This window comes from Monocercomonoides exilis, assembly GCF_001643675.1.
Source record: "Monocercomonoides exilis strain PA203 chromosome Unknown scaffold31-1199392, whole genome shotgun sequence".
NCBI lineage: Eukaryota > Preaxostyla > Oxymonadida > Polymastigidae > Monocercomonoides > Monocercomonoides exilis.
In genome coordinates, this window is record NW_027150576.1 from 1,086,098 (window position 1) to 1,107,872 (window position 21,775).

The following is a 21,775-nucleotide window of genomic DNA, read 5'->3' on the forward strand; positions in this document are numbered from 1 at the left end:
CTTCTTCCACATCTTCATTCTTTGAGAAGTCTTCCTTTCTCTTATTCATATGGAATTGACTGTGAATTGTATATTCTTAATGCTGTTTGCAAAGGCACATTGAAAGAAGAAGCAGAAAGAGAAAATGGGAAAAAGAAAGTGAACATTTCTGTATGAGAAAAAGCAATCAACTCTTCAATCACAAAAAGAAAGCATCTTCATCTTTGAAACTCCTTATTTGATTGCATGGTTTTAATTTCTCATCTTCAGTTTCAATGAAATCATATGAAACAAAGAAAAGCCAGGGAAGAATCCAAAGGATTATCAACTCCAAAAAGGATCAGAAAAGAGACTTTTCATGTTGAATGAACAAATGAATGTAATTTATTTTTTTCTTTTTCTTTTTTGAAATCGGGAAAAATAATCAATTAAAAATATTCAGATGAATATTTTGAGTAAAACGAAAAAAAAAAAAAGAAAAAATTCAGTTATCGAATTTAAAAGTGCGATGCATTTTGTTTCCTTAAACACTTATAAAATAATCAGAAATATTCAATGATAGTCCATGATAATATCGTCTGTTAAGAATATCAAATTTTTCATGAAAGCTTGTGATGATGTCTTCGTATCCTTCTTCTTCCATCTTTTCAGTCACTTTCCTTTTTGAAACTTTTCTTTTCGCTTCTTCCATTTCATCATCTTCCTCTTCTTTCAATCTTCTTGAAACTTTCAAAAAAAGTACAAAGCTTTCATATGCCATTTTTTCATTCAACGTTGGCCGTTGTATCCCTTGAAAAACAGCATCTACAGCTCCTCCCTTCACAAAAGCATCAACTTTTATAGCTTTGTTTTCTGCTGCAGTTTCCAACAAATAAACACAATGATAATGAATTCCATTACATTTCTCCTTTGTGGCTTGAAATACTTGAACAACGCTGCCAATAAGCCCAGAAAATTCTTCTCTCTGCAATTTACACATTTCGAAGAAAAAATTCAAAGATTCGATCCATCTCAATAAAGCAAGCTCTTCTTCACTTTCTTCTTCTTTCTCTCTCTTCCAATCCACATTTCTTGTCAGCTCTTCGATTTCTCTTGCTGCCTCTCTCGCAAAATACAGATCATTCACAATCACTTCTTCTAAATTCTCATCGAAAAATAATCTGTCTATCAAAAACTTCCAAGCACACCGATAGGCAAGTCGAGAGAGGTTACGATGCTCCTGATGATATTTGATAATCTCTTTGATTTCATTCAAATATAGTTCTTGCCTCAAACCCTGACAATAATAAAGAACAATTGAAACAACTTCAAAAAGGAAATAACATTGTTCATACACCAATTCCAATGTTATGCAAAGCCAGAAAAGCCATTTCCACTTCTTTTTGTGTTTCCTCGCTTTCCTCTTTCTTCAATGCAACTTTAAGAAGGTTAGGAATACACATTAAAATCAAATCCAAAGATGGAACTCCGTTGTATAACAAAAGATAGCATTCACAAAGATCGACAAGAAGTTTTTCATCCTTTTCATCCATTTTTTTGCTCTCCGCAATTATCATCTGTTCGAATCTTTGGCACAACAAAGATTTTTCAAAGCTGCGTGTCCATGCATTTTTTAGAACTTTGTGATGGACAATGTGCTTCAACAATAAAAGCACATTTCCCATAGACAGTTTCTTATCTTCAATTATTTATTCCATTTTGTTGAACAGTTCTTTCGTGAAAACAAACTTGAATTCTTCTTCATCCATCTCATCCATTGGTCTATCCATTTCTTTGATTGCCCGTTTCTGCCCGTCCACATCACAATCTTCAAGTCCATTTAACAATTCTTCAATAAAAAACAAAACAAAACAAAAAGAAATCCATTCATCGAGAACTCAAATCCAACAATAAACACAAACCATTAAACCTTTCAGTTCCACTCGTTGTCTGCATTTTTGAAAATGCATTGCGAACAGAAAACAACGAAAATTCGTCATTCGAATTGAATTCAGATATCATTGGATAAAAGAAATCGGCGCAAAACAAAAACTCAAAGCAACCATGAAAGCATAAGTCGTTATACCATTCTGCGTTGTTAGTGATATTTGGCAAGGCATTACAAAAAAAGAAAGAAAGAAAAAACGATAAATATTTTTCTGGTTTGTTGTTATGGATATAAGATCATCAGATTTGAAAGATCGAAAATATTCCTTGTTAAAATGAGAGATCGGTGATCGAATATTTTCTGTTAAATAGGCGATTCTATTTTCAGTGGCGGAATGATACAGCGAAAACGGGTTGTTGATGATGGAGTTGTGCGAGATAATTATTATGAAAAGTATTTTTTAAGGAAATTCATTTTCCAAAATAACATATGAAAATAATGATGTATGCGTTTTTTATTGTTCTTGTGCATTTTAAAGATGTTTCCATCTTTGGCCTTCTCAGAGTGCAAGAATCTGATAAATTATATAAATTGCTATTCTTTTGTTTTTCTGAGGAGATCATAAGAAGAGAGCTATGCCGAGAGACAATCAGCAGATGTGAATTGCAGATTTTTTGCATTAAGTTGGGAGAGGGGATGAAAACAAATTCGATATCAAAACATTTGGATGAGATCGAAAAGGAATGATAACAGTTGGACAGTTATTGAAAAGAAAAAATGAAAAGATATTTTTTTCTGCAAAAAAATGTGTGAAAACATAGAAAGAAGGATATTTTAGGAGAAAAAAGGATGATGGAGAAAGGAGCACCGAGAAACAAGGGAAAAGGAGATTGACAGCTACAGTGATAAAGCAATCTTCTGCATTTGCGATATGGATAGCATATTTGTTCTTTTGAGGAATTTTTATAGTCAATGCAAAACTAATTATTTTTATTTATTCATTAGCAAAATGAAATTATTTTTGGATTATTAAGTTTTTATGAAATGTTCAATTTCACACTTTTTGAGTTTGAAATAAATTTTTTTCATAGAAATATATGTGCAAAGCCTTGTGAAATTTTTGTATTAAACAAAAAATTTCTTTTGAAATGATTAATTAAAAAAATAAATATCACAACTTTTAATTAATATAACAGATCAAAAATGAGGTTTTTAATTCTTCTGGCTTTTATAAGTCTCAAAAGCGTTTGTGAGCTTCCAAAAGATAAAATAATAAAATCAGTGAGTGTATTCCCTCCAACAGGATCACAAATAAACCCTCGCTACTCTCCGTTTTTTCAATATTTTGTTTCTGAAAAAGGAAAGCCAAGCATATTCGTTTATGGAGGAACAACTTATAATGATGTTATTCTTTCAGATGCATATGTTGTCACGCTTGATCATGTATTTATTGCTCCTGTTCAGATTCCTCTGGAAAGCAAAAAACCTTTGGTTAAATTTTTTGCTCAATTCAAAGTCAACAACACGTTCTTTATTTGGGGTGGATGGAAAGACACAGGACTTTCAAATACGCTTTGGTCATTTAATTTTTCGTCACAAGTTTGGAAAGAAGTGGATCAAGGAGATTCAATTCCTGAAGCTCGATATTCGATGGCATATGCATCTGATGACAATAAGCTATATGTTTTTGGAGGAATTAGTGCATCTGGGCTTCTGAATGATCTGTGGGAATTTGATACACAAACGAAAAAATGGAAAGTAATAAAAATTAATTCGAATGAAAATGGTCCAAAGCGATGCAGCGGAGCTGGAATGTTTATTTCAAATGGTTATGCTGTTGTTTTTGGGGGAGATACGGAAGGAGATGATGTTTATGATTTCAACATGTTCAGGATAAAGATCGATGCAAATTCTATTCAATCTTGGGAAGAAGTGAAAATCACAGATTTGGATGGAAATAACAAAAATATTCCTGTGTCACGATCAAATTTTGGACACACTACACGTGTCATTTCAAGTGAATCATTTCTCTATTTATTTGGAGGTTGGAATTCCAATAACTACTCATCAGGTCCAAATTCCATTCTCCTTTTTAATTGCAGTCAAGTTGGGAGCAATGGAAATGGTCAAAAAGAAGTCGCTTTCAAAGAAATCATTCATGATGATCAGAGCTATTTTTTTGGTGATTGTGGTTGCACAATTGATAATGATGGAAATGTTTTCATTTTTGGAGGAAGAATGAATTCAAAAATATGTTCCGATTTAATTGCTGTGATGAAAGAGGATTTATCATTCAATATAACAGAAGAAAGTTTGAATTCTCCGGAAGCAGTGGACCGAAGAGATGCATACAAGAAGCAGCTTCTTGATAAGGACGATGACGATTATATTTTTGGAAGACTCAGAAATAACTATTCACATCCTTCATTTTTTTCATCTTTTGATGAGAATTCAATCGCGAAAACGAGTATTGAAAAAGAAAGCATCAAAGCAAAAACGGAAACAATCCTTAGACACAATTTATTATCAAGAATCAATGGAGATCCGTTTATCAGTTTAATCAAAGCAATGGATTTTGCACCATCTCCTCGAGTTAATCCAATTGTTGGGTTCAGCAATGGAGCGTTTTTTGTGTATGGTGGAAGAGACCCTATTACAGGAGAAATATTGAGCGATCTTCATATCTATGTTATTAAGTTGAATCAATGGTTTATCCAATTACCTGAAATAACATCTGAAAGACCTCCTGCGAGAGAACTTGGTTCGTTTTGCTTTGATAATAATCGCATTCTTCTTTTTGGAGGTTTGGGACCAAATCCTCAAACTGGGAAAGTTGAACCATCAAATGAGTTATGGGAATTTTCCTTTTCAACACTTTCATATAGACAGTTGGGGAAAAATTCTTTTATCAAGCCATATCCAGTGTTTGGAGCAGCTTGTGCAATGTATATGGATTATTTAATAGTGATTGGAGGTAAACAAGCTGATGGACAGCTGAGTGAAAACGGTTTTGTCTTTAACTTTGCAAGTGATGAATGGGAGTATTCTTTGGAATATGCAAAGAGTTACAAATCATCGATTCTTGTCAAAGAAATGCTTCCAAAACTAAAGAATGAAAAAAATACTCCAATGCATAGAAATACCAAAAAAAGAAATAATTACCAAGATACATCGAATTCATTTATCTCAAATTCAAAAAACAAAGAGCATTTGGGAAAAAATGAATTGGTTAGCAACAAAAGTGAAAGTGAAAAAATAAGAACCGATGACACAAGAAAAAATCATACACTTTTTTTGTTCGGTGGAAACCAAGGAACAATTCCCTTTTATGGAATAAGAGAAGATAATATTTATGAGCATTTCAGTAAAAGAAAAAATGGAACAAACTCAAATAAAGGTGATGAAATGAGGTCTCCTTCAGATGAAAACGGAAATTTCATTCATATTGACGGAGTTGATGAAGTGGAGATCTTTAATAATCTTGATGGAATTGCATTATCATTCCAAAATACAATGCTGATGTTCGGAGGAAGAAAAAGAAATTTGGTTCAAGACACATTTAAATATTTCAAAATTCATGACAATTGGACAATTGATGCATTGGAAGATGATGGATCATTCTCATCAAAGGGTATGCATCTTGATATTGTTGAAGCCGGTTGTACGGTTTTCAATAAAAGTGTTATCTGTTTCGGTGGAAGACAAGTAAGTGAAAACAGAACAGTGTTGGTAAATGCACTTGACACATTTCGAATTATCAGATTAAATGAAAAATTCATTCATTGTTCTCCTGGAACATATGAAGATCAAAATGGAGAATGTCAGCTTTGTGAACTTGGAGAGTACAAAGAAGAATATGGAAATGGTTCATGCGAAAAATGTCCAAAGGGATCATACGGAACAGCTTTTGGATCGCAAAAGTTTGGATGTCTTCCAGTTCCTGCAGGAATATTCTCTGAAAATGAAGGTGCTTTCAAATTTGTTTTCGACAATATGATTTATTCAAACGGATTAAAGAATTGCACTGATGAACAATATTGTCCAATCGGTTCGGCTTCATCAAATAACAAAAACCCGAATACAAAATCTGTATGTGAGCAGCCAGAACCTTTTGATACAAAGGAATTCACAGAAAATATTCTAACCTACATATTTTATTTTGGTTCAGTTGGTCTTGGTGTTGTAATTGCTTTGTCATTTTTATGTTTTCCAACAAAAGCGTTTTTGTATAAGTTGGACAGCTATTCAGATAAATATGTTGATCAGCTTGATCCTGACACACATTCCACTATTAAACATATCAGAAAAACCACATTTGGAGGTTTCATTTCAATAATTGCCTTTTGCTTTGTTATTGGTGCTGCTCTGTTGATTATTGTGACTTTTGCATGTTTCAACATTAATGAAACAAGAACAACTGAAGATATATCAATGGAAAAGAATGCAGACATTACAAAAATAGAAAACGAAAACATTCAGGTTGAATTGACTTTATTAGACTACACTGGCGAATGCATTGAAAAAGTGAGTGATAACACACATGAATTATCTGGAGAGTGTTCAGGGAAATTGGGTCTAGGGAAATTCACTTTTGATGCTTTTGGTTTGATGCATAATTTTTATTATTTATTTAATATTAAGTAAAAAATTTTTAATTTTTAATTTCAATTTAAACATGTTCATTAATTATGCACAAAAGATTGGTACGATAGTGAAAATGAAGACAAAAGTGTAACAATTGAAAGAAGTTGCACTCAAATGCCATCTTCCAATCTTTATTATCCCCCAACGAAAAACTGCCAGATAACTCTCAAAGCGTCGAAATATAAGAATAATCTGTCAAATTCTGAAGCAATATTCTTTTCATTGTTCTCATCGGAAAGAAATGCATCATGCAGAGCTATTAAGGTTAAAGCGAATGCTGATTCAGCTGTTAAAAAACAAAAAAAGACTGAGAACAATCAAAACAATTATCCCTCAACAATGGAAGATATATTTGTGCTGGATGAAAATGTTATGTTTCATGGACCAAATCCAACAAATATTACCATAGAACTAATTCCTTCCTTCTTTTTAGATGAAAAAAAGAAGAAAAACTCAGAACCTGTTAAAGGTCATTTGATAAACCATATTTCTTTCAATAGAGGATCATTGTCAAGTTATTCAAATATGTATTTTTCGACTGGATTTGGAGTAAATATTCTATTGAAACAGGAGAAAACTATCATCATCACAAACCGTTCTTTCAAAATCGCATTCAAAATGTTTTTAACTTTGCTTGGAGGAACATTTGCGTATATGGGATATTTTGGTAATGTCTTACCTGTTTTTGAAACACTAATGAATGTCAACTGGCCATGTGGAAGAAACGTCAAAAAGAAAATCACAACTGTTTTCAATGATTCTTCAAGGATAACAAAAAAGAGATCAGCAAATCGTGGATATGCAGAGGAAATGAAAAGTTCATTGGATCAAAACATCGTTTCTGGTTTCACCTAAGAAAAGTAATATTTGCTGATATGATTTTGACTAATTTGCTTTCCGATATATATACATAATTATTTTTGTCTATTAATTTTTATATTTCAATTAAATTTTCAATTTGTTTTTTTATTTATCAGATCGTTGGATTCGCAGAAATCAATAGCATTTGTTCGAATATAAATTAATGGGTTAAAATATTTTTTTGGAAAATAAAAGTAAGAAAGAAAGAAAAATGGAAAAGAAAAGAAAAGAGGAGAAAGAAAAGAAAAAAGAAAAATATAAAGAAAAATAAGAATAAGAATAAGAAGATTTAGATGAAAAGAAAGACGAAGAAGAAAGAGAAGAGAGAGAGGAGAAAGAAGAGGAAGAAGAAGAAGAAGAAATTGATGTGGATGTGGATGTGGTTGATGGTGTTGTATCATTAGGATGTGCAGTGGGTGTAAGCAAAATTGAAGGAATGAATGATGAATGAGGTGTTTGAGAGGTGTTTGAGGGTGTGAAAGAAGAAGAGGAAGAAGAAGATGATGATGAAGAAGAAATTAAAGAATTAAGAGTGTCAAGATTATCTTTGGAGGTGATGGAATAATTTGCTGCGTTCAAATTTGAGGAAGAAGAAGCATAAGAAGAGGAAGAAACAGGTGAAGAAGAAGAAGAAGATGATGATAATTAAATTGATTGAAATGAATAAAGAATACATTATTTTTCGAGGAATATGATTTTAACAAAGTGATGCAATCCATGAAGAATAGAATCTCTTCTCTTCTCTCTTCTTCTCTCTTCTCTTCTCTTTATCCTTTTCGTTTATTCATTTTCAGTCATCTGTTTTTTCTGAATCTCAAATTCATTAAAAAAACACCTTCTTCACAAAAGCATGAAATAACACTCCAGCTTTTCGTCAGGATAACTTCTTGGTAATTCTTCTTCAAGCAAGAAATGATGAAACTTGACAATGCAATCATCCAATCCTTCTTCCTCCATCTTTTCAAACACTTTCCTTTTCAGCTCTTTTCTTTTCGATTCTTCCATTTCATCTTTCGTCTCTTCTTGTAATCTTTTCGAAAGCTCCAATAAGAATGAGAGACAACAAACTGTAACGTGGTCATTCAATGATTGCTGCAAGATCTCTTCCAAAACAGCATCAACAGCTCCTCCTTACAACAACCCTTCAACTTTCACACAACTGTTTTCTGCTTCAACTTTGAGCGGATAAATGCATTGCTCTCTTATTTCTCTGTGATTATCCCTTGATGCTCTCAATATTTGAGCAATGCAGCTGATAAGCTCTGAATATTCTTCATTACACAGTGAGCACGATCCCAAGAAATATCATCGTTCAGAAACCCGGGAATTTTTCAAAAACCCGGACTTTTTTAAAAAATTCATATATCTCGACGAGTTTTAAAAATTAAATTATAACACTTCACACAGTTACGCATCGATGTATAACACATCTTACCATATCAAAATTTTTATTTATTGTGCTGTATTTAAGAAGAAATAAATAATTTTTATTTTTGAAAATCTGACTTTTAATGAAATTTTCTATTTTAATAAAACGATTCAGTTCATCTTTTATACATAAAACTTATTTTTTCTTTGTTGCAAACTGTTCTGGCTATTTTTCATTTTCTGCAATTTGCTCTTTACAACGGAATGAAAATCTGTCATTTTCAAAAATTCACGGTCAATGGGATAACTTAAAAAATATTTATTTCCAAACTCATAAGCATACATGTGAATTAAACACATGCTTTAATAAATATGATAGTTATATAAAATTTCTTTATTGATGAAATTTAAGATGATTCAATTGGTATTTCAAAAAACTCAATTTGGAAGAAAATTCAATGAAAATGATCATTATAAATCATCAATAATGAAAACAATATTTATTTATGAAATACCAATTGAATCATCTTAAATTTCATCAATAAAGAAATTTTATATAACTATCATATTTATTAAAGCATGTGTTTAATTCACATGTATGCTTATGAGTTTGGAAATAAATATTTTTTAAGTTATCCCATTGACCGTGAATTTTTGAAAATGACAGATTTTCATTCCGTTGTAAAGAGCAAATTGCAGAAAATGAAAAATAGCCAGAACAGTTTGCAACAAAGAAAAAATAAGTTTTATGTATAAAAGATGAACTGAATCGTTTTATTAAAATAGAAAATTTCATTAAAAGTCAGATTTTCAAAAATAAAAATTATTTATTTCTTCTTAAATACAGCACAATAAATAAAAATTTTGATATGGTAAGATGTGTTATACATCGATGCGTAACTGTGTGAAGTGTTATAATTTAATTTTTAAAACTCGTCGAGATATATGAATTTTTTAAAAAAGTCCGGGTTTTTGAAAAATTCCCGGGTTTCTGAACGATGATACTCCAATGCTGAGAGCCATCCCATCAAAACAAGTTCTTCTTCTTTTTCTTTTCCTCTTCCTTCTTCCTCTTCCTCTTCCTTCTTCCTCTTCCTCTTCCTTCCTCTTCCAGTCAACACACTTTGAAAGCACTTCCAGCTCTTTTATTGCCTCTCTCACAAAATGAAGCTCATTTTCAACAACTTGTTCCTAATTTTTAATAAAGCATAATCTTTTTGTCAAAAACTCCCAAGCTGATTGATTGGCAAGTCTTGTCAGATTGTGGTGCTTCTGATGATAAGCGATAATCTCCTCAATCTCATTCAAAAACAATTCTTGCTCCATTTTCTATTTTTGAATTTATGTGATCGTTGTATGTTGTTGAAATTATTCAATAGAAAAAAATACTTACTTCGTTTGTCACATTTCTCAATGCAAACAAAGACACTTCCGCTTCTTTCTGAGCTTCTTCGCTTTCCACTTTTCTCAATGCGTATTTCAACAGGAAAGGCACACAGATTGAAAGCAATTTTGGAGAAAATCTGTTGCAAAGTCAAAAAAAATCCATTTATCAAATTCAACAAGATGCTTTTCATTTTCATCATCTTTTTTCCTCTTTATTGTTTATCATCCTTTTCAATCTTTTATTCAATGAAGATTCAACAAATAAATCAATTCATTATTTATAAACGCATTGAAATTTCCAAAGAACTTGAGTGACACAATTGCTTTTCCCATTGACATTTTCTTTTCTTCTATCATTTTTTCAATTTCGTAAAAAAAAGTTCTTTTTTGAAAGCAGATGTGAATTCTTCTTTATCCATTTCGTTCACTAGTTCGTTCATTTCTTCGATTTTTGATAACAAATCAATTTTCGTTCAATAATCACATTCAGAAAGCATTTCTTTATTTTCAAATTATCGTTATTACTTATGACACAAAACAAAACCACTTTGCACTGGAAAACAATAATTTCCAAACGAAAAACCTGTTCAAAAAGAGATTACTCAAGTTTCTCATTTGTTGATATATCTTCATTCGCCTTCATTCCTCATTCGATACTAAGTGTTTGATATACTTGAAACAGTTCAACAATCGAACTTAATCACGAAATATTAAACGATTCAACTTAAAATACAAAAATGACAATCTATTATAAACCACACCTCATATTAAAAACAATCAAAAATGTAATTAAACAAAAAATTTGAGAAAAAAAAATATGCAATAAATATATTTCTCAACATTTGTTTTTTTGTCAGACGATTTAAAACTTTTGGGATGAATCAAAATGCGAATAATGATTTAAAGATTTTTAAAATAAAAAGTGAAATGAAAAATTGATTTCAGACAACTCGTCAAGTCACTTAGAAAAACCGAATTCGAGGAATTTTCCAAAGATCAAATAATTGTAAGTCAAGGATTGTATTATTCACCAAAATAACGTTGCGAACAATTCAAATACAAAAATAAATCTGAAATAAAAACGAACCTCAATTACAGTTAAAGTAACACAAAGAGAAAATCCGGTTTCTTTAACTTTTTAAACACTAATTACAAACAAATTATGGATGGTTAGGCCATCATCAAAAATTAATAAACAAAACAAAACAAAACAAAACAAAACAAAACAAAACAAAACAAAATTAAATTAAATTAAATTAAATTAAATTAAATTAAATTAAATTAAATTAAATTAAATTAAATTAAATAAAAATAAAAATAAAAATAAAAATTAAAATAAAAATACAAATAAAAATCAGAATAAATAAATGAATAAATAAATAGCTTTATAACTCCTCTGTGCAGTTTGTTGTTTCTCTTTAACAAATAAAAAATTAATCTCAACAACTAAACATATATCGCAAAATATAAGGAAAATAACGAAATTAATGAAGATAATAATTTCAATGAACGTGCATTATTAATGATCTGAATTTCAAAACTATATTTAAAAGCAAAAATATTTCTATGCTAATACAAACTTTTCTTCAAAAAATGCACAAAAAGAAACGTAATCAATGTCTGAATTTTCATAGATCATGACTTGTGACTTCCATATGGCTTAATGACAATACCTTATCAATAACATCAGTAACAGAAATAATTGCTCGTTCATAAAAAAAACTAAATATCAAGAATTCCCGTTATAATGAGTATCCAACTATGTCTTGTGTCACATCATCACTTTCCATCTGGATCTTCTTTCTCTCATCGTCCAGAAGAGGATCTCTGCTCATACGACATTTAAAGCTCGATGCCTTCCACTTCTTTTTGCAGCAGCCACAGAACAATTTCCCGCTGAATATGAATTCCACCACCGGAATCAGCTTCCCAATGTAATTCAAATACACAAAAGTTCCTCCCAATGCAGTGATCAGTCCAACAGCCGACGTCTTAAACGACCTCGTCGTCACAACCACCGTCTGCGACAGCTCCACAAGCACATCCACACCCACACTCAGCGCAAGGCTTAATCCGCTGTTCTTCACTTGAGAGCCTGGCTTGATTGAAATCCTGCTCGCTTCGTGCCCCATCTGCACAATGTGCTTCCACTTGTTCTCCTCATACTTGCTAACCATCAGCTCAGCAACAACCTGCGTTTGCTCTCCGCCTTTGAAAATATGTGACGGATCCCCATCAAAATGACTTTCTGCTTGCGACTGGTACGAGGAGTCAATGAAGAAGTACCCTTTCTGCTGTGTTATTCCAGAATCAACTGAAATGAACCCATCGATCCCATAAAAGAACGCATCTTTCTCTTTCGAATAGAACGACAGAAGTTTTGCTCTTCTTTCAATCGTATCAATGCTTATGTTTTCTCCTGAAAGTCGAATTGAGCAGTCTGTTGTTGATGCGAATAATTTGTTTGGAGACGGAGATTGACTGCATCTTGGCTCGATAACAACCGGCTCAGTGGGATAAATATCTGAAAAGTTTCATTTTTGAAACAACAATCAAAGCAGATTATGAAACAAGAAATATAAAAACAAGAAATTTTTCAGAGATAAACTTTAATTTTTTTGTAAAAAAAATATTACCGCAAACTTAGTGGATCATATGACGTTTTTCCAATCCCAAGAAGTGGAGAGCATTCGCCTTGTGCTTCAGCATGTTTGTCTTTCACATCCTTCACGCATTCCCCTGAATAATCTCTCAACCGAATTATGAACTCCATCTTTTTGTTGGTGAATTTATCCAGCGTAATGTTCTGGATTTTTGAGTCAACATAAATCCGATTCTCAAGCGTGTTGATCAAAAAGAATAGCACAATCACTGCTGAAGCTGCACCAACCACAAAGCAAATGCCAATAATCGAAACACATCCGCCATAACTCGTTTTCTTTACGGTCTTTATTGCTTTGTGTGTCTTTTCATCCAGGACATCCTTGTAAGTATTTGAGTATTGATCCAGTTTGTACAGTTTGTCTCGTGTTGGCAGGCAAAAGCACACAACAGCCACAATCAAGCCAAGAATCAGTGACACACCATAAAACAACACTGTGAACATTGTTTCTTTGTTCGAATTAGGATCATACGATTTTGGCTGCTCTGTGCACTCAAACGGCTTTCTCTGCAAAGTGTTGTTGTTTGCAGCTGACCCAACAATACAGCTGCTGTTTGATTCACAATATGTGCAATTATAATGGTGAATTTCTGACATGAATGTCCCTTCTTTACAAGGAACACATGAATAAATCGATGTTCCAGATCCCCATGAATCTGAGCCAATTGGGCATTTTTCGCATTCTGTTTGGTTCAAGTGCGAAGAATATGCTGCATTAGCACAAAGAACACATTTATTTGTTTCATTGTTAAAATATGATCCTGGAGCGCAGCCAGAAAGGTGACTCTTCAATTTTATTCTTGTAAGCTTGTTTGTGGCAATCGGAAGTGGGGTCATTCTATCACTCACTGCATAGCCGCCGAGACAATAAAGTGAATCGAGCATGAAAATGCAGCTGCCATGCACTATAGGGAAATCCATTTCCTCTCTATCTTCGTCATATTTGTGCGTGGCAAGTTTGATTTCTCCGTATTCATCGAATGTGAATATGGATAAGAATGATTTCTTTGCAACGCCAGATTCCTCTCCTCCAACAACAAATACTATTTCTCCATCGCCAACAACAACTACAGAGCTACCAATAGGGAATTTAGGACCCTTCAAATTAAGCCATCCTCCATAAGAAGCAGAAACCTCGAGCGGATGTGCAAAGCAACCTTCAATTGGCCTTTCTTTTTCATCTCCTCCGCAAACAAATAAATGTGGAATTGGCTTTTGATCGTCTCCTTTAACTTTTTCATTCAAAGCTTTCAATTTTTCCATTTCATACTTCGTATGTTGGCTTTTGCTTTTTTTATGATTAGTTAAGTGCTCTCTTAGAATAATGCTTTTCACAAATATTGTTGGCCTCTGAGCTGCAGTGTCCATTTCCATAACTTTGAGCCATTCTGATGTTGCAAAATTGAATGCCCATATGTCTTTCTGCAGAATTTTGTTCATATCGCAACCTCCAGCAATGTACAACACCGATTCATATATTGTCGCACCAGAACGGCACATTTTCGGTGGTTTGAAATCATTTTTCACTCTGATTTTTTGCCAAGAATGTGAAACGTCATTGTATTCAAAAAGGTCATTGCTCATTGTTGCAAAATCTCCGTCGTTATCATAAGTCGCTCCGCCAAATACGAAAATTCTTCCACTCAACACAGCAACTGCAGCTTCTGCAACAAAAGGAACCTCTTCAGAACAATATTGAAAATCCATTGGTTCTATCCATTTCCCATAATCTGGCTCAAATAATCTGTTAATTGCCATCATTTTCTTTTGTTCGGGGTTGTATCCTCCCACAACAGCTATTGTTCCGCTCAATTCAGCAAGACGATGTTTTGTTACAGGAAGCGAAGAATCATAAGTTTTGCCTGATAATCCAAATACATTGTTTCTCTTATTATTCAGAGAAAAAGTAAAGGTTTCCGATTTATTGGTCAAAAATGATTTGATAGCTTTTTGACTTTTTGAGCCTGACCAATCTTCTTTTGATATGAAATTAATGTCATTTATTGCATAATCTCCGTCTTTTCCACCAAACGCATACAAGGTTCCTTCTTCGTCCATCGTGCAAGATGTTCCCATTTTACCGAATCTCCGATAAAATGAAAAACCATTCAGCGTTACATTTTTAACGTTAGGGTTGATCCCAGCAGCAGTCAGATTCAAAACAAATAAGACATCTAATGGCACTGTATTTGTTCCTTCCTTTCCGCACCATATAAATCCAAAACATTCTGTTTCCGAACTGTAACTTGTAAATCCAGATCGAAAAATAGCTCCGCTAAAAGGATAATTAGTAATTATTTCAATTAACTGGCAATCATCTGGATTTGACAGTTTTATCCTGTAAACATTTGGCTTGTCATCAATATTATTTGTCAGACCCCCAAAAATAAACAAATAATCTTTGAACACGCATGCGCCCCCATCACGAAGCGGTGGTGGATTTTTTGTTGGATCATTTTCGCGCAAGCAATGCCACAAAAATGTCTGTTTGTCCAGTTCCCACAAATCATTCAAAAGTCCGTGAGATCCTTGCCCACCAAAAATATAAACGCGAGACGACGTTTCCACCGTGCAGGGGGCATATCGTTCGCATGGAATACTGCCTGATGGAGGAACAATTTTCCAAGAAATACGCTCAAAATCATATGAAAGCAACTCGTCAGATAGCCCACGATTACTAAGGCCTCCCCAAATATACATAGCACCGCCAACGCAAAATGATACGCACATGTACCGATCGGGAAGAACATCAAGATTTGTTGTCGGAGCAATATTGCACAAATTCCGGTTCAAATCATAAAAATATGCATCTTTAATGACATTTCCATCAATATCCCTTCCACCGCCGATAAACAGTCCTTTTCTTTTCGTATTGTTGATGAAATGGAAGAATGATCCTTCACGAGGACAAGGCGGAGAGCCAATATTTGGCACACTTTCAACTGCTTCCACCAAATCCATATCTTCAGAAAAAACGATTTGCATGCAACACAAAATTATAAGCATAACAATGTGATAAATTGATAACTTCGAATCTTCCCTGTAGTTACAAAAAAAGCCGACTTCTGAAACAATAAATTTAATAATGGGCAGATTCTCGAAAAAGGAGAATGTTTATCAAACGAGTTAAAATTGATAAAAGCTCTTTATTAAACTAAAAAGAGGTTTAGAAAAATTTAAAACATAATTTTTATTGATGAACTTAAAATTTTCACTCCAATTATATCAGAAAGAATAATATTTTTAATAAGTTTTTCGAGTTAGATATGTCAAAGTGCCTTTTCAGAATATTTGTTGGGCCAATGAGAAACGAAGTCCTATTTTTCGATCTGCTGGCCCTTTTAAAAAAAGAAAGAAAGAAGAGAATAATATTTTTGTTTTTATTTTGGATACAACACCACTTCCATCATCATATTATTATTATTATTGTTTGATTCTAATTATTATGAAAAAAAGAAAACAACTCACTATCATTCAATCGTTCAATCTATTGTTATGCATGCAAATTTATAAAACTGCAAAATGGGTGATTTTTTATGGGATCATTAAATTCGACTCTTCAAATGTGACAGATTGAATTGGAGAAAAAAACAATTTATTTTAATAAAAATATTTGGGTGATAATTTTTGAAATCATATATTTTTTCGGGGTGTTGATTTTACAAAGACAGTCAGTTTTTTGAAAGACAATTATTTTTTCAAAAGAAAAGAAGCTTAATGATTGTTTCTAATAACTAATGGTTATTCCGAATCAAAGATTTAAATGTATTCAATAAGCCTTTTCACTTTTCAAAGTTTATTTTTTGATATTCAAGAAATATTTTTGCACCGAAATTTTTCAATGAAAAAATATGATTTCAAAAATAATCACCCATTTATAATAATAATATATGGGTATTTTTCTTTGAAAAGTTACATGGTTTTAATGTTGTCCCTTAAAAAAAATGATCATAAATTCTGTGAGGAAAAACCTATCTACAACACCTCTTTATTTATGGAGTGAGCTCCTTTATTAAGGGCTCAGTCGATCACAAAGTGATGTGAAAATAGATGAAGTGCAAAAGACTCGAAAAAAAAAACGTGAAAGGTTCTTTGCGCTGACATCCATTGGCCAGCGTCAAGGTGTTGCAAAGGATTTTAGCATGATTACTGCTATGGCAATGGAAAATTGTTCTATAAAAGAAATAAATGAACTACGTTGAATTAACTTTTGGCTTGTAGCGCTGTTGCGTAACTGGCTGAAAGTCTCTGTTTATCCCCGATAAATCAAGGGACTGACCAAAGGGCGGGAAGAGCGCAGCTCTGGGGGGGAAAAAAGAGGTGTTGTAGATAGGTTTTTCTCACCGAATTAAAGTGCGCAGCACATTAATTCTTAAGAAAAACCGTAATCTACAACACATCTTTATTTATGGAGTGTTCTTAATTGGGCAGCTCCTTGTATTCTTCTGAAGTTGCAATATCAAATGAATTCAAAGATGAAGTTTATCTATTCTCTTTACCCTGCTCTGATTGTTTTCCTTCAGTAACATCTTCCCCTTCTGGCTCTTCCACTCTTGAGGGGAAGAGCGTCGCTTGATTGACTGTTTCGCCTGAAGGATGTGTTTGAATGGCCACAATTTCATCTATTGGAGAAGCCTAGGCTTCAGCTGAAATATCTGAAGACTGTTCAAATTGTTTTCCGAAAGTGATGGTAGTTGTTTGTTGCATTGTTCCGATTGAAATGTTCTTTGATTGCAGTCGTTGGACCTTCTCCTTCCTAAAGTTCTCGTCCGAAAGTTGTAATTCAGGGCTCTGAGGGAGAAGCATATGAGCCATTTGACTTGCCAGGTTCGTTTTGAAGTAGGATTTTAACGGTGTGTGTGCTGTTGTGGACAATCGCGCAAATCTTGCCACGCAGGTCTCAGGAATACCTTCTGTTGACAATTTCGAGATAGTTGCATGTTTAATGGTGTACGGGCGAAATTCTTCTGGAACTCCTGCCCTCATCATCCCAAACTTTGCCAATTTGCGAATCCCACTGGGAGTCAAAGGAGTGTGAGTTGTCTTGTTGAGCAGAAATGTGTCTCTTTTTTCGTAAGTTGTTCTCACCCGATCCCACAGACAACGAATCGCTCTGGCAGGACAAATGCGGATGTGTTCTTCCTGTAAGAAAGGAACAGTGATGAATTCTCTTGAGCGGGATGTCTTCAGTCTCGTTGAAAGATGGATTGCTTCTGTTTCCCAAATAGATTCAGACATGGATATTCGAGCGAGCTCACAGAATCGACATGCTGAAAACAACATAATTAATAGTATACATTTAACCGTGAGATCTAAAAACGGGAGTTGTTCATTATTCAGTTCCCGGGAGTAAAAACCTGTGATAATGTCTGGACTCCACATGCTTGTGTATGGTTTCTTATGGGATTGAGAGAACGAAAAGGATCTGAATATTGTGTGGATAAGCGGGATATCGCCTATCTCCCTGCCATAAACTGTGCGAGAGAATAAAGAGATCGCTGACCGCATTGCGCATAATGAAGAATATGGAGTTCCTCTATCCTTCAAGGATAGAAAACAGACTGCGCATTTCTTTATCCACTCATCGAAACAACCCGGTATTTCACCCAATTGATTAGACTTCCACTCGATATGGAAATGAGCAAAACAGTTAATGTATTGATTCCACGTTACCTTGGATATGCTTTCCTCTGTAATCTTTCTGATCTTGTCAGGGACACCGCAGGCTCGAAGTCCTTCACTCCACCATCTCTCACCAACTCGTGCTACCATCCTATCCTTGCAGCCATACACGCCCCTGGAGGAAGTGCGGCTCCCAACTTCAACATTCCCGGTCCGGGGGAAAGGACGTCTCGAGAGCATTTCCAGATGAAGGAGCGAGTCATCAGTCTCGAAAGAAGGTTGCTCCAAATCTGATTCTTCCAAGCCGGAAGAAGAAAGATCGCTTTCGCTTTTTCCGATTCTGCTTTCCGAAGACATGGAAGAATCAGTGGAATAGGGGGATGAATGAGAAGAATTCCTTTTCCCCAATTTGGATGAAGGCCGTCCTGTGCTAGCCTGCTTCCTGGCCCATACCAAATCTCCTTCTTTTTGTTTGTGGCGTTTGCGAAAGCGTCTATCTCTGTTTGAGCTCCAAGAAGAGTCTCTGCTTGTTGAAGACGATGAGTCAGGATCGAGTAATCTCCTGCGATTGCCAACCTTGACAATGCGTCTGCTGCCGTATTCTTCTCCCCTGGGATGTGTAACGCTGTGACTGTGAGGTTCATTGCTTGACATAACGATCGTATTTTCCTGAGGAGTGGAAGGAGATTCCGGCAAGCATTCCATCTGTTGACGTTGAAGACAACACATGTGTTGTCCGATCTGAGAAGAAATTTGCTCACGTGATTTTTCAGAATCAATAAGGAAAATCTGTTGAGTGCCAATAAAACAGCCAGGAGTTCCTTGAAGTTTGAGGTTTGGAGTTGATCTTTCATTGAAAATTGACTGGAAAAATGATATGTTTCTCCTCCAACTGATAGTGTGGCTCCGCAAGCGTGGGGCGAAGCGTCTGTCGTAAGGACTGCGTCTGGAGGAGAGAATCCCATTAGGGGTCTGGAAAATCGGGCACTCAGCCTTTTTATCCAAACCTCCATTTCCCTCTTTATACTGTAGTTTAGACGAAAGGAACTGTCCCATCCATCTTTTCGAACTTGCCTGTTGAGGATTTTGAAAAATTCGTCCATGTACATTGAGGCGTCCTTGTACACAAAGCGAATGACGCTTAGCTGCCCTATAAACGAGGCCAGATCTCTTGTCTTGACAGTCTTTAACTTTCTCAATCTCTTCATCCATTTTATACAATCCTTCTTCAGCTCCCTGCGTCGCTGTTGCTCCAATGATACAGTCATATTGCTTGTATCCCATGTCCATCCGAGGTAGTTGAAGACCTTCTTGGGAGCTATCTCGCTTTTCTCCCTGTTGATGATCATCCCGAGCTGTTGAAGCCACTCGACTATTTCTTGAGTTGCTTGCGTGAGTGCTTCCTTGTTCTCGTGAAGCAGTAGGATATCGTCGACGTATGAAACGCATCTTATGCTCCATCTCCTTCGGATTTCCTTCGTAACCTTTCTCATTAATTTTGTGAAAATTCGCGGTGCATCCTTTAGCCCAAATGGCATGCCTTTGAATCCGTAGTATTTTCCTTCGAATGTGAAAGCCAAATATGGTGTGAATGTCTTGTGAATTGGGATTAGAAAGTACGCCTGTGATAAGTCGAGGGAAGTGGCGTAGTCGTCTTAGAGGAGCAGTTTCTCCACTGTTCGCTGATCTTCCATTTTGAAGTGAATATCTTTCAGGGCAGCATTCAGGGGCCGGCAGTCGAGTATTTGTCTGTAGCTTCCGTTCTTCTTCTCTATAAAGAACACATTGCTTAAGCAGCGGACCTCCTCTCTTCTTAACTCTCGTAAAATGTCTGTTTTTAAGCCTTCCGCAATCCATTCCGCACATGCCCTCCTCTCTTTCGGACCGCCTATAAAGCCTTTGCCCATGTCTTTCTCTCGTATCAGCCTGTCTCTTGCTTTCTTCCCCTTCCATACCGGGAGAACTCCGTTCGCTACACAATTGGAGACACCGATCTTCTTCCACTCTTTGGCAAAGGCTTGTGTCCTGCCCCATATTTTCTCCGAAAAAAAATGTTTGCGCTGCTCTTCAAATCCAGTTTTCTTAGTGCTGAAATTTTGTGCTCTTTGTCTCCTGGGCCGTTGCGCCAGTCTCCCTTGACGTGCTGATTGGAGTTTAGACGAGTTGGCTTGTAATATTGGCTTTATACGTTCAAGCTGTTCCGGTGTGAGAAGAGGATCAACAGCATCTTCCTTTAGTGATCTCGCTGCAGCGAATCCGTACTTTGCCTGTATGCGCATATGCCTTGCTGCCTGAAGTGCTGCAGTGATGAACATTATTGATTCTTCCAAATGTTCGGAGGGTTCGCCCACTGCGTTGTGAGCTGCCAACAGTGTGGCTTTAAGTGCGGGGATCAAGAACATTTCAACGTTATAAGCTCCTTCATCAAGGGCGTCTGAAATCCAACTGCGCGAGCGTGAATGTGGGTGTGTAGAAGATGGAATGAAAGGTGAGGCTGAAATTGGCTCGTATTCCCTCATTGTTTGCTCCAGATCTCCTTGGTTTAAATGGTAGTTAAAAACTGAGGATACACATCTATCCCCGAAGATCTCTGAAATAGCCTGTTGAAGCGGCTGAGTGGATCCTTCTGACGGGATAGCATCCATAGCGTTCGATGCTGAAGAGGAGGATGAGGACGAAGAAGATGTCGATGCAAACGTCGCGGAGTGTAGCTCTCCTGTACTCATCGTTGGTGCGGAGATGGGGTATGCCATGCCCATGCCGCCTGTTGGTCCGCTTTGCGGAAACATCCCGCTTAGTCCCGACGCAGGTCCTTCCAACGAAGTTGACATTTTCTAATTTTGTGATCGACTGAGCCCTTAATAAAGGAGCTCACTCCATAAATAAAGAGGTGTTGTAGATTACGGTTTTTCTTAAGAATTAATGTGCTGCGCACTTTAATTGTCGATCATTTTGTTCCCATCAATTATTTTTATAAATTCTTCATTTGTATTTATTTAAAATATCATCGAATATAAAGTTTCAAAAAGATCTATTTCACAAAATTTTTGAATTAACTTTTCATATTTGATTAAAAAAATAAACTTTTAGTTGTTATTTGTTGCAAACACTTATTTCCATTAATTTTTGCCTTTTTTGTTTCATCCATTTGAAAAGACATTTTGATTTTTTGAACTTTCATAAACATTTCATTATTTCAAAGAGTTGAAAAAACGAAAAGGTGAAAAGTCGTATGTCTTGTGTTATTTTTTGCAAGTTAATGATAAAGAGAATTCAAACGTAATAATACTCATGAAATAAAAATTATATTCTAGAATTAAAACAAATTAATTGATAACTTGTGTTTATGTAAAATCTAATATATCTGCAATGCCAACATCAAAAGG

The 21,775-nt window shown here is 34.9% G+C and overlaps 5 protein-coding genes across 5 annotated transcripts; 1 reads left to right on the plus strand and 4 right to left on the minus strand.

Moving 5' to 3' along the window:
- Positions 1 to 342: 342 nt before the first annotated feature.
- MONOS_6357 (uncharacterized protein) lies at positions 343 to 2,130 on the minus strand. Its single transcript, XM_067876583.1, has 4 exons — positions 2,045 to 2,130; positions 1,881 to 1,908; positions 1,314 to 1,807; positions 343 to 1,255 (listed from the first exon to the last, which is right to left on the minus strand). The coding sequence occupies exons 3-4, from the start codon at positions 1,641 to 1,643 to the stop codon at positions 503 to 505; spliced, it is 1,083 nt and encodes a 360-aa protein (XP_067725009.1). The 5' UTR covers positions 1,644 to 1,807; positions 1,881 to 1,908; positions 2,045 to 2,130; the 3' UTR covers positions 343 to 502.
- Positions 2,131 to 3,049: 919 nt separating this feature from the next.
- Positions 3,050 to 7,345, plus strand: MONOS_6358 (uncharacterized protein; the record flags this gene model as incomplete). The annotated part of the gene is made up of 2 exons (XM_067876584.1): positions 3,050 to 6,449; positions 6,546 to 7,345. 2 exons carry the CDS (start codon positions 3,050 to 3,052, stop codon positions 7,343 to 7,345), a joined length of 4,200 nt encoding a protein of 1,399 aa, XP_067725010.1.
- A 4,502-nt stretch (positions 7,346 to 11,847) lies between these two features.
- On the minus strand, positions 11,848 to 15,773 carry MONOS_6359 (uncharacterized protein; the record flags this gene model as incomplete). Its single annotated transcript, XM_067876585.1, has 2 exons — positions 11,848 to 12,629; positions 12,749 to 15,773. The coding sequence occupies 2 exons, from the start codon at positions 15,771 to 15,773 to the stop codon at positions 11,848 to 11,850; spliced, it is 3,807 nt and encodes a 1,268-aa protein (XP_067725011.1).
- Positions 15,774 to 17,402: 1,629 nt separating this feature from the next.
- MONOS_6360 (uncharacterized protein) lies at positions 17,403 to 19,850 on the minus strand (the record flags this gene model as incomplete). Its single annotated transcript, XM_067876587.1, has 1 exon — positions 17,403 to 19,850. The coding sequence occupies one exon, from the start codon at positions 19,848 to 19,850 to the stop codon at positions 17,403 to 17,405; it is 2,448 nt and encodes an 815-aa protein (XP_067725012.1).
- Positions 19,851 to 20,044: 194 nt separating this feature from the next.
- Positions 20,045 to 21,220, minus strand: MONOS_6361 (uncharacterized protein; the record flags this gene model as incomplete). The annotated part of the gene is made up of 1 exon (XM_067876588.1): positions 20,045 to 21,220. The coding sequence occupies one exon, from the start codon at positions 21,218 to 21,220 to the stop codon at positions 20,045 to 20,047; it is 1,176 nt and encodes a 391-aa protein (XP_067725013.1).
- Between the last annotated feature and the right edge of the window lie 555 nt (positions 21,221 to 21,775).

Excerpts from the sequence above, each read along its gene's own strand:
- MONOS_6357 (XM_067876583.1), bottom strand. The coding sequence starts at position 1,643 with ATGGGAAATGTGCTTTTATTGTTGAAGCACATTGTCCATCACAAAGTT. Across the intron at positions 1,256-1,313 it reads TGCATAACATTGGAATTGGT|GGTTTGAGGCAAGAACTATA; the intron begins GTATGAACAATG and ends TATTATTGTCAG.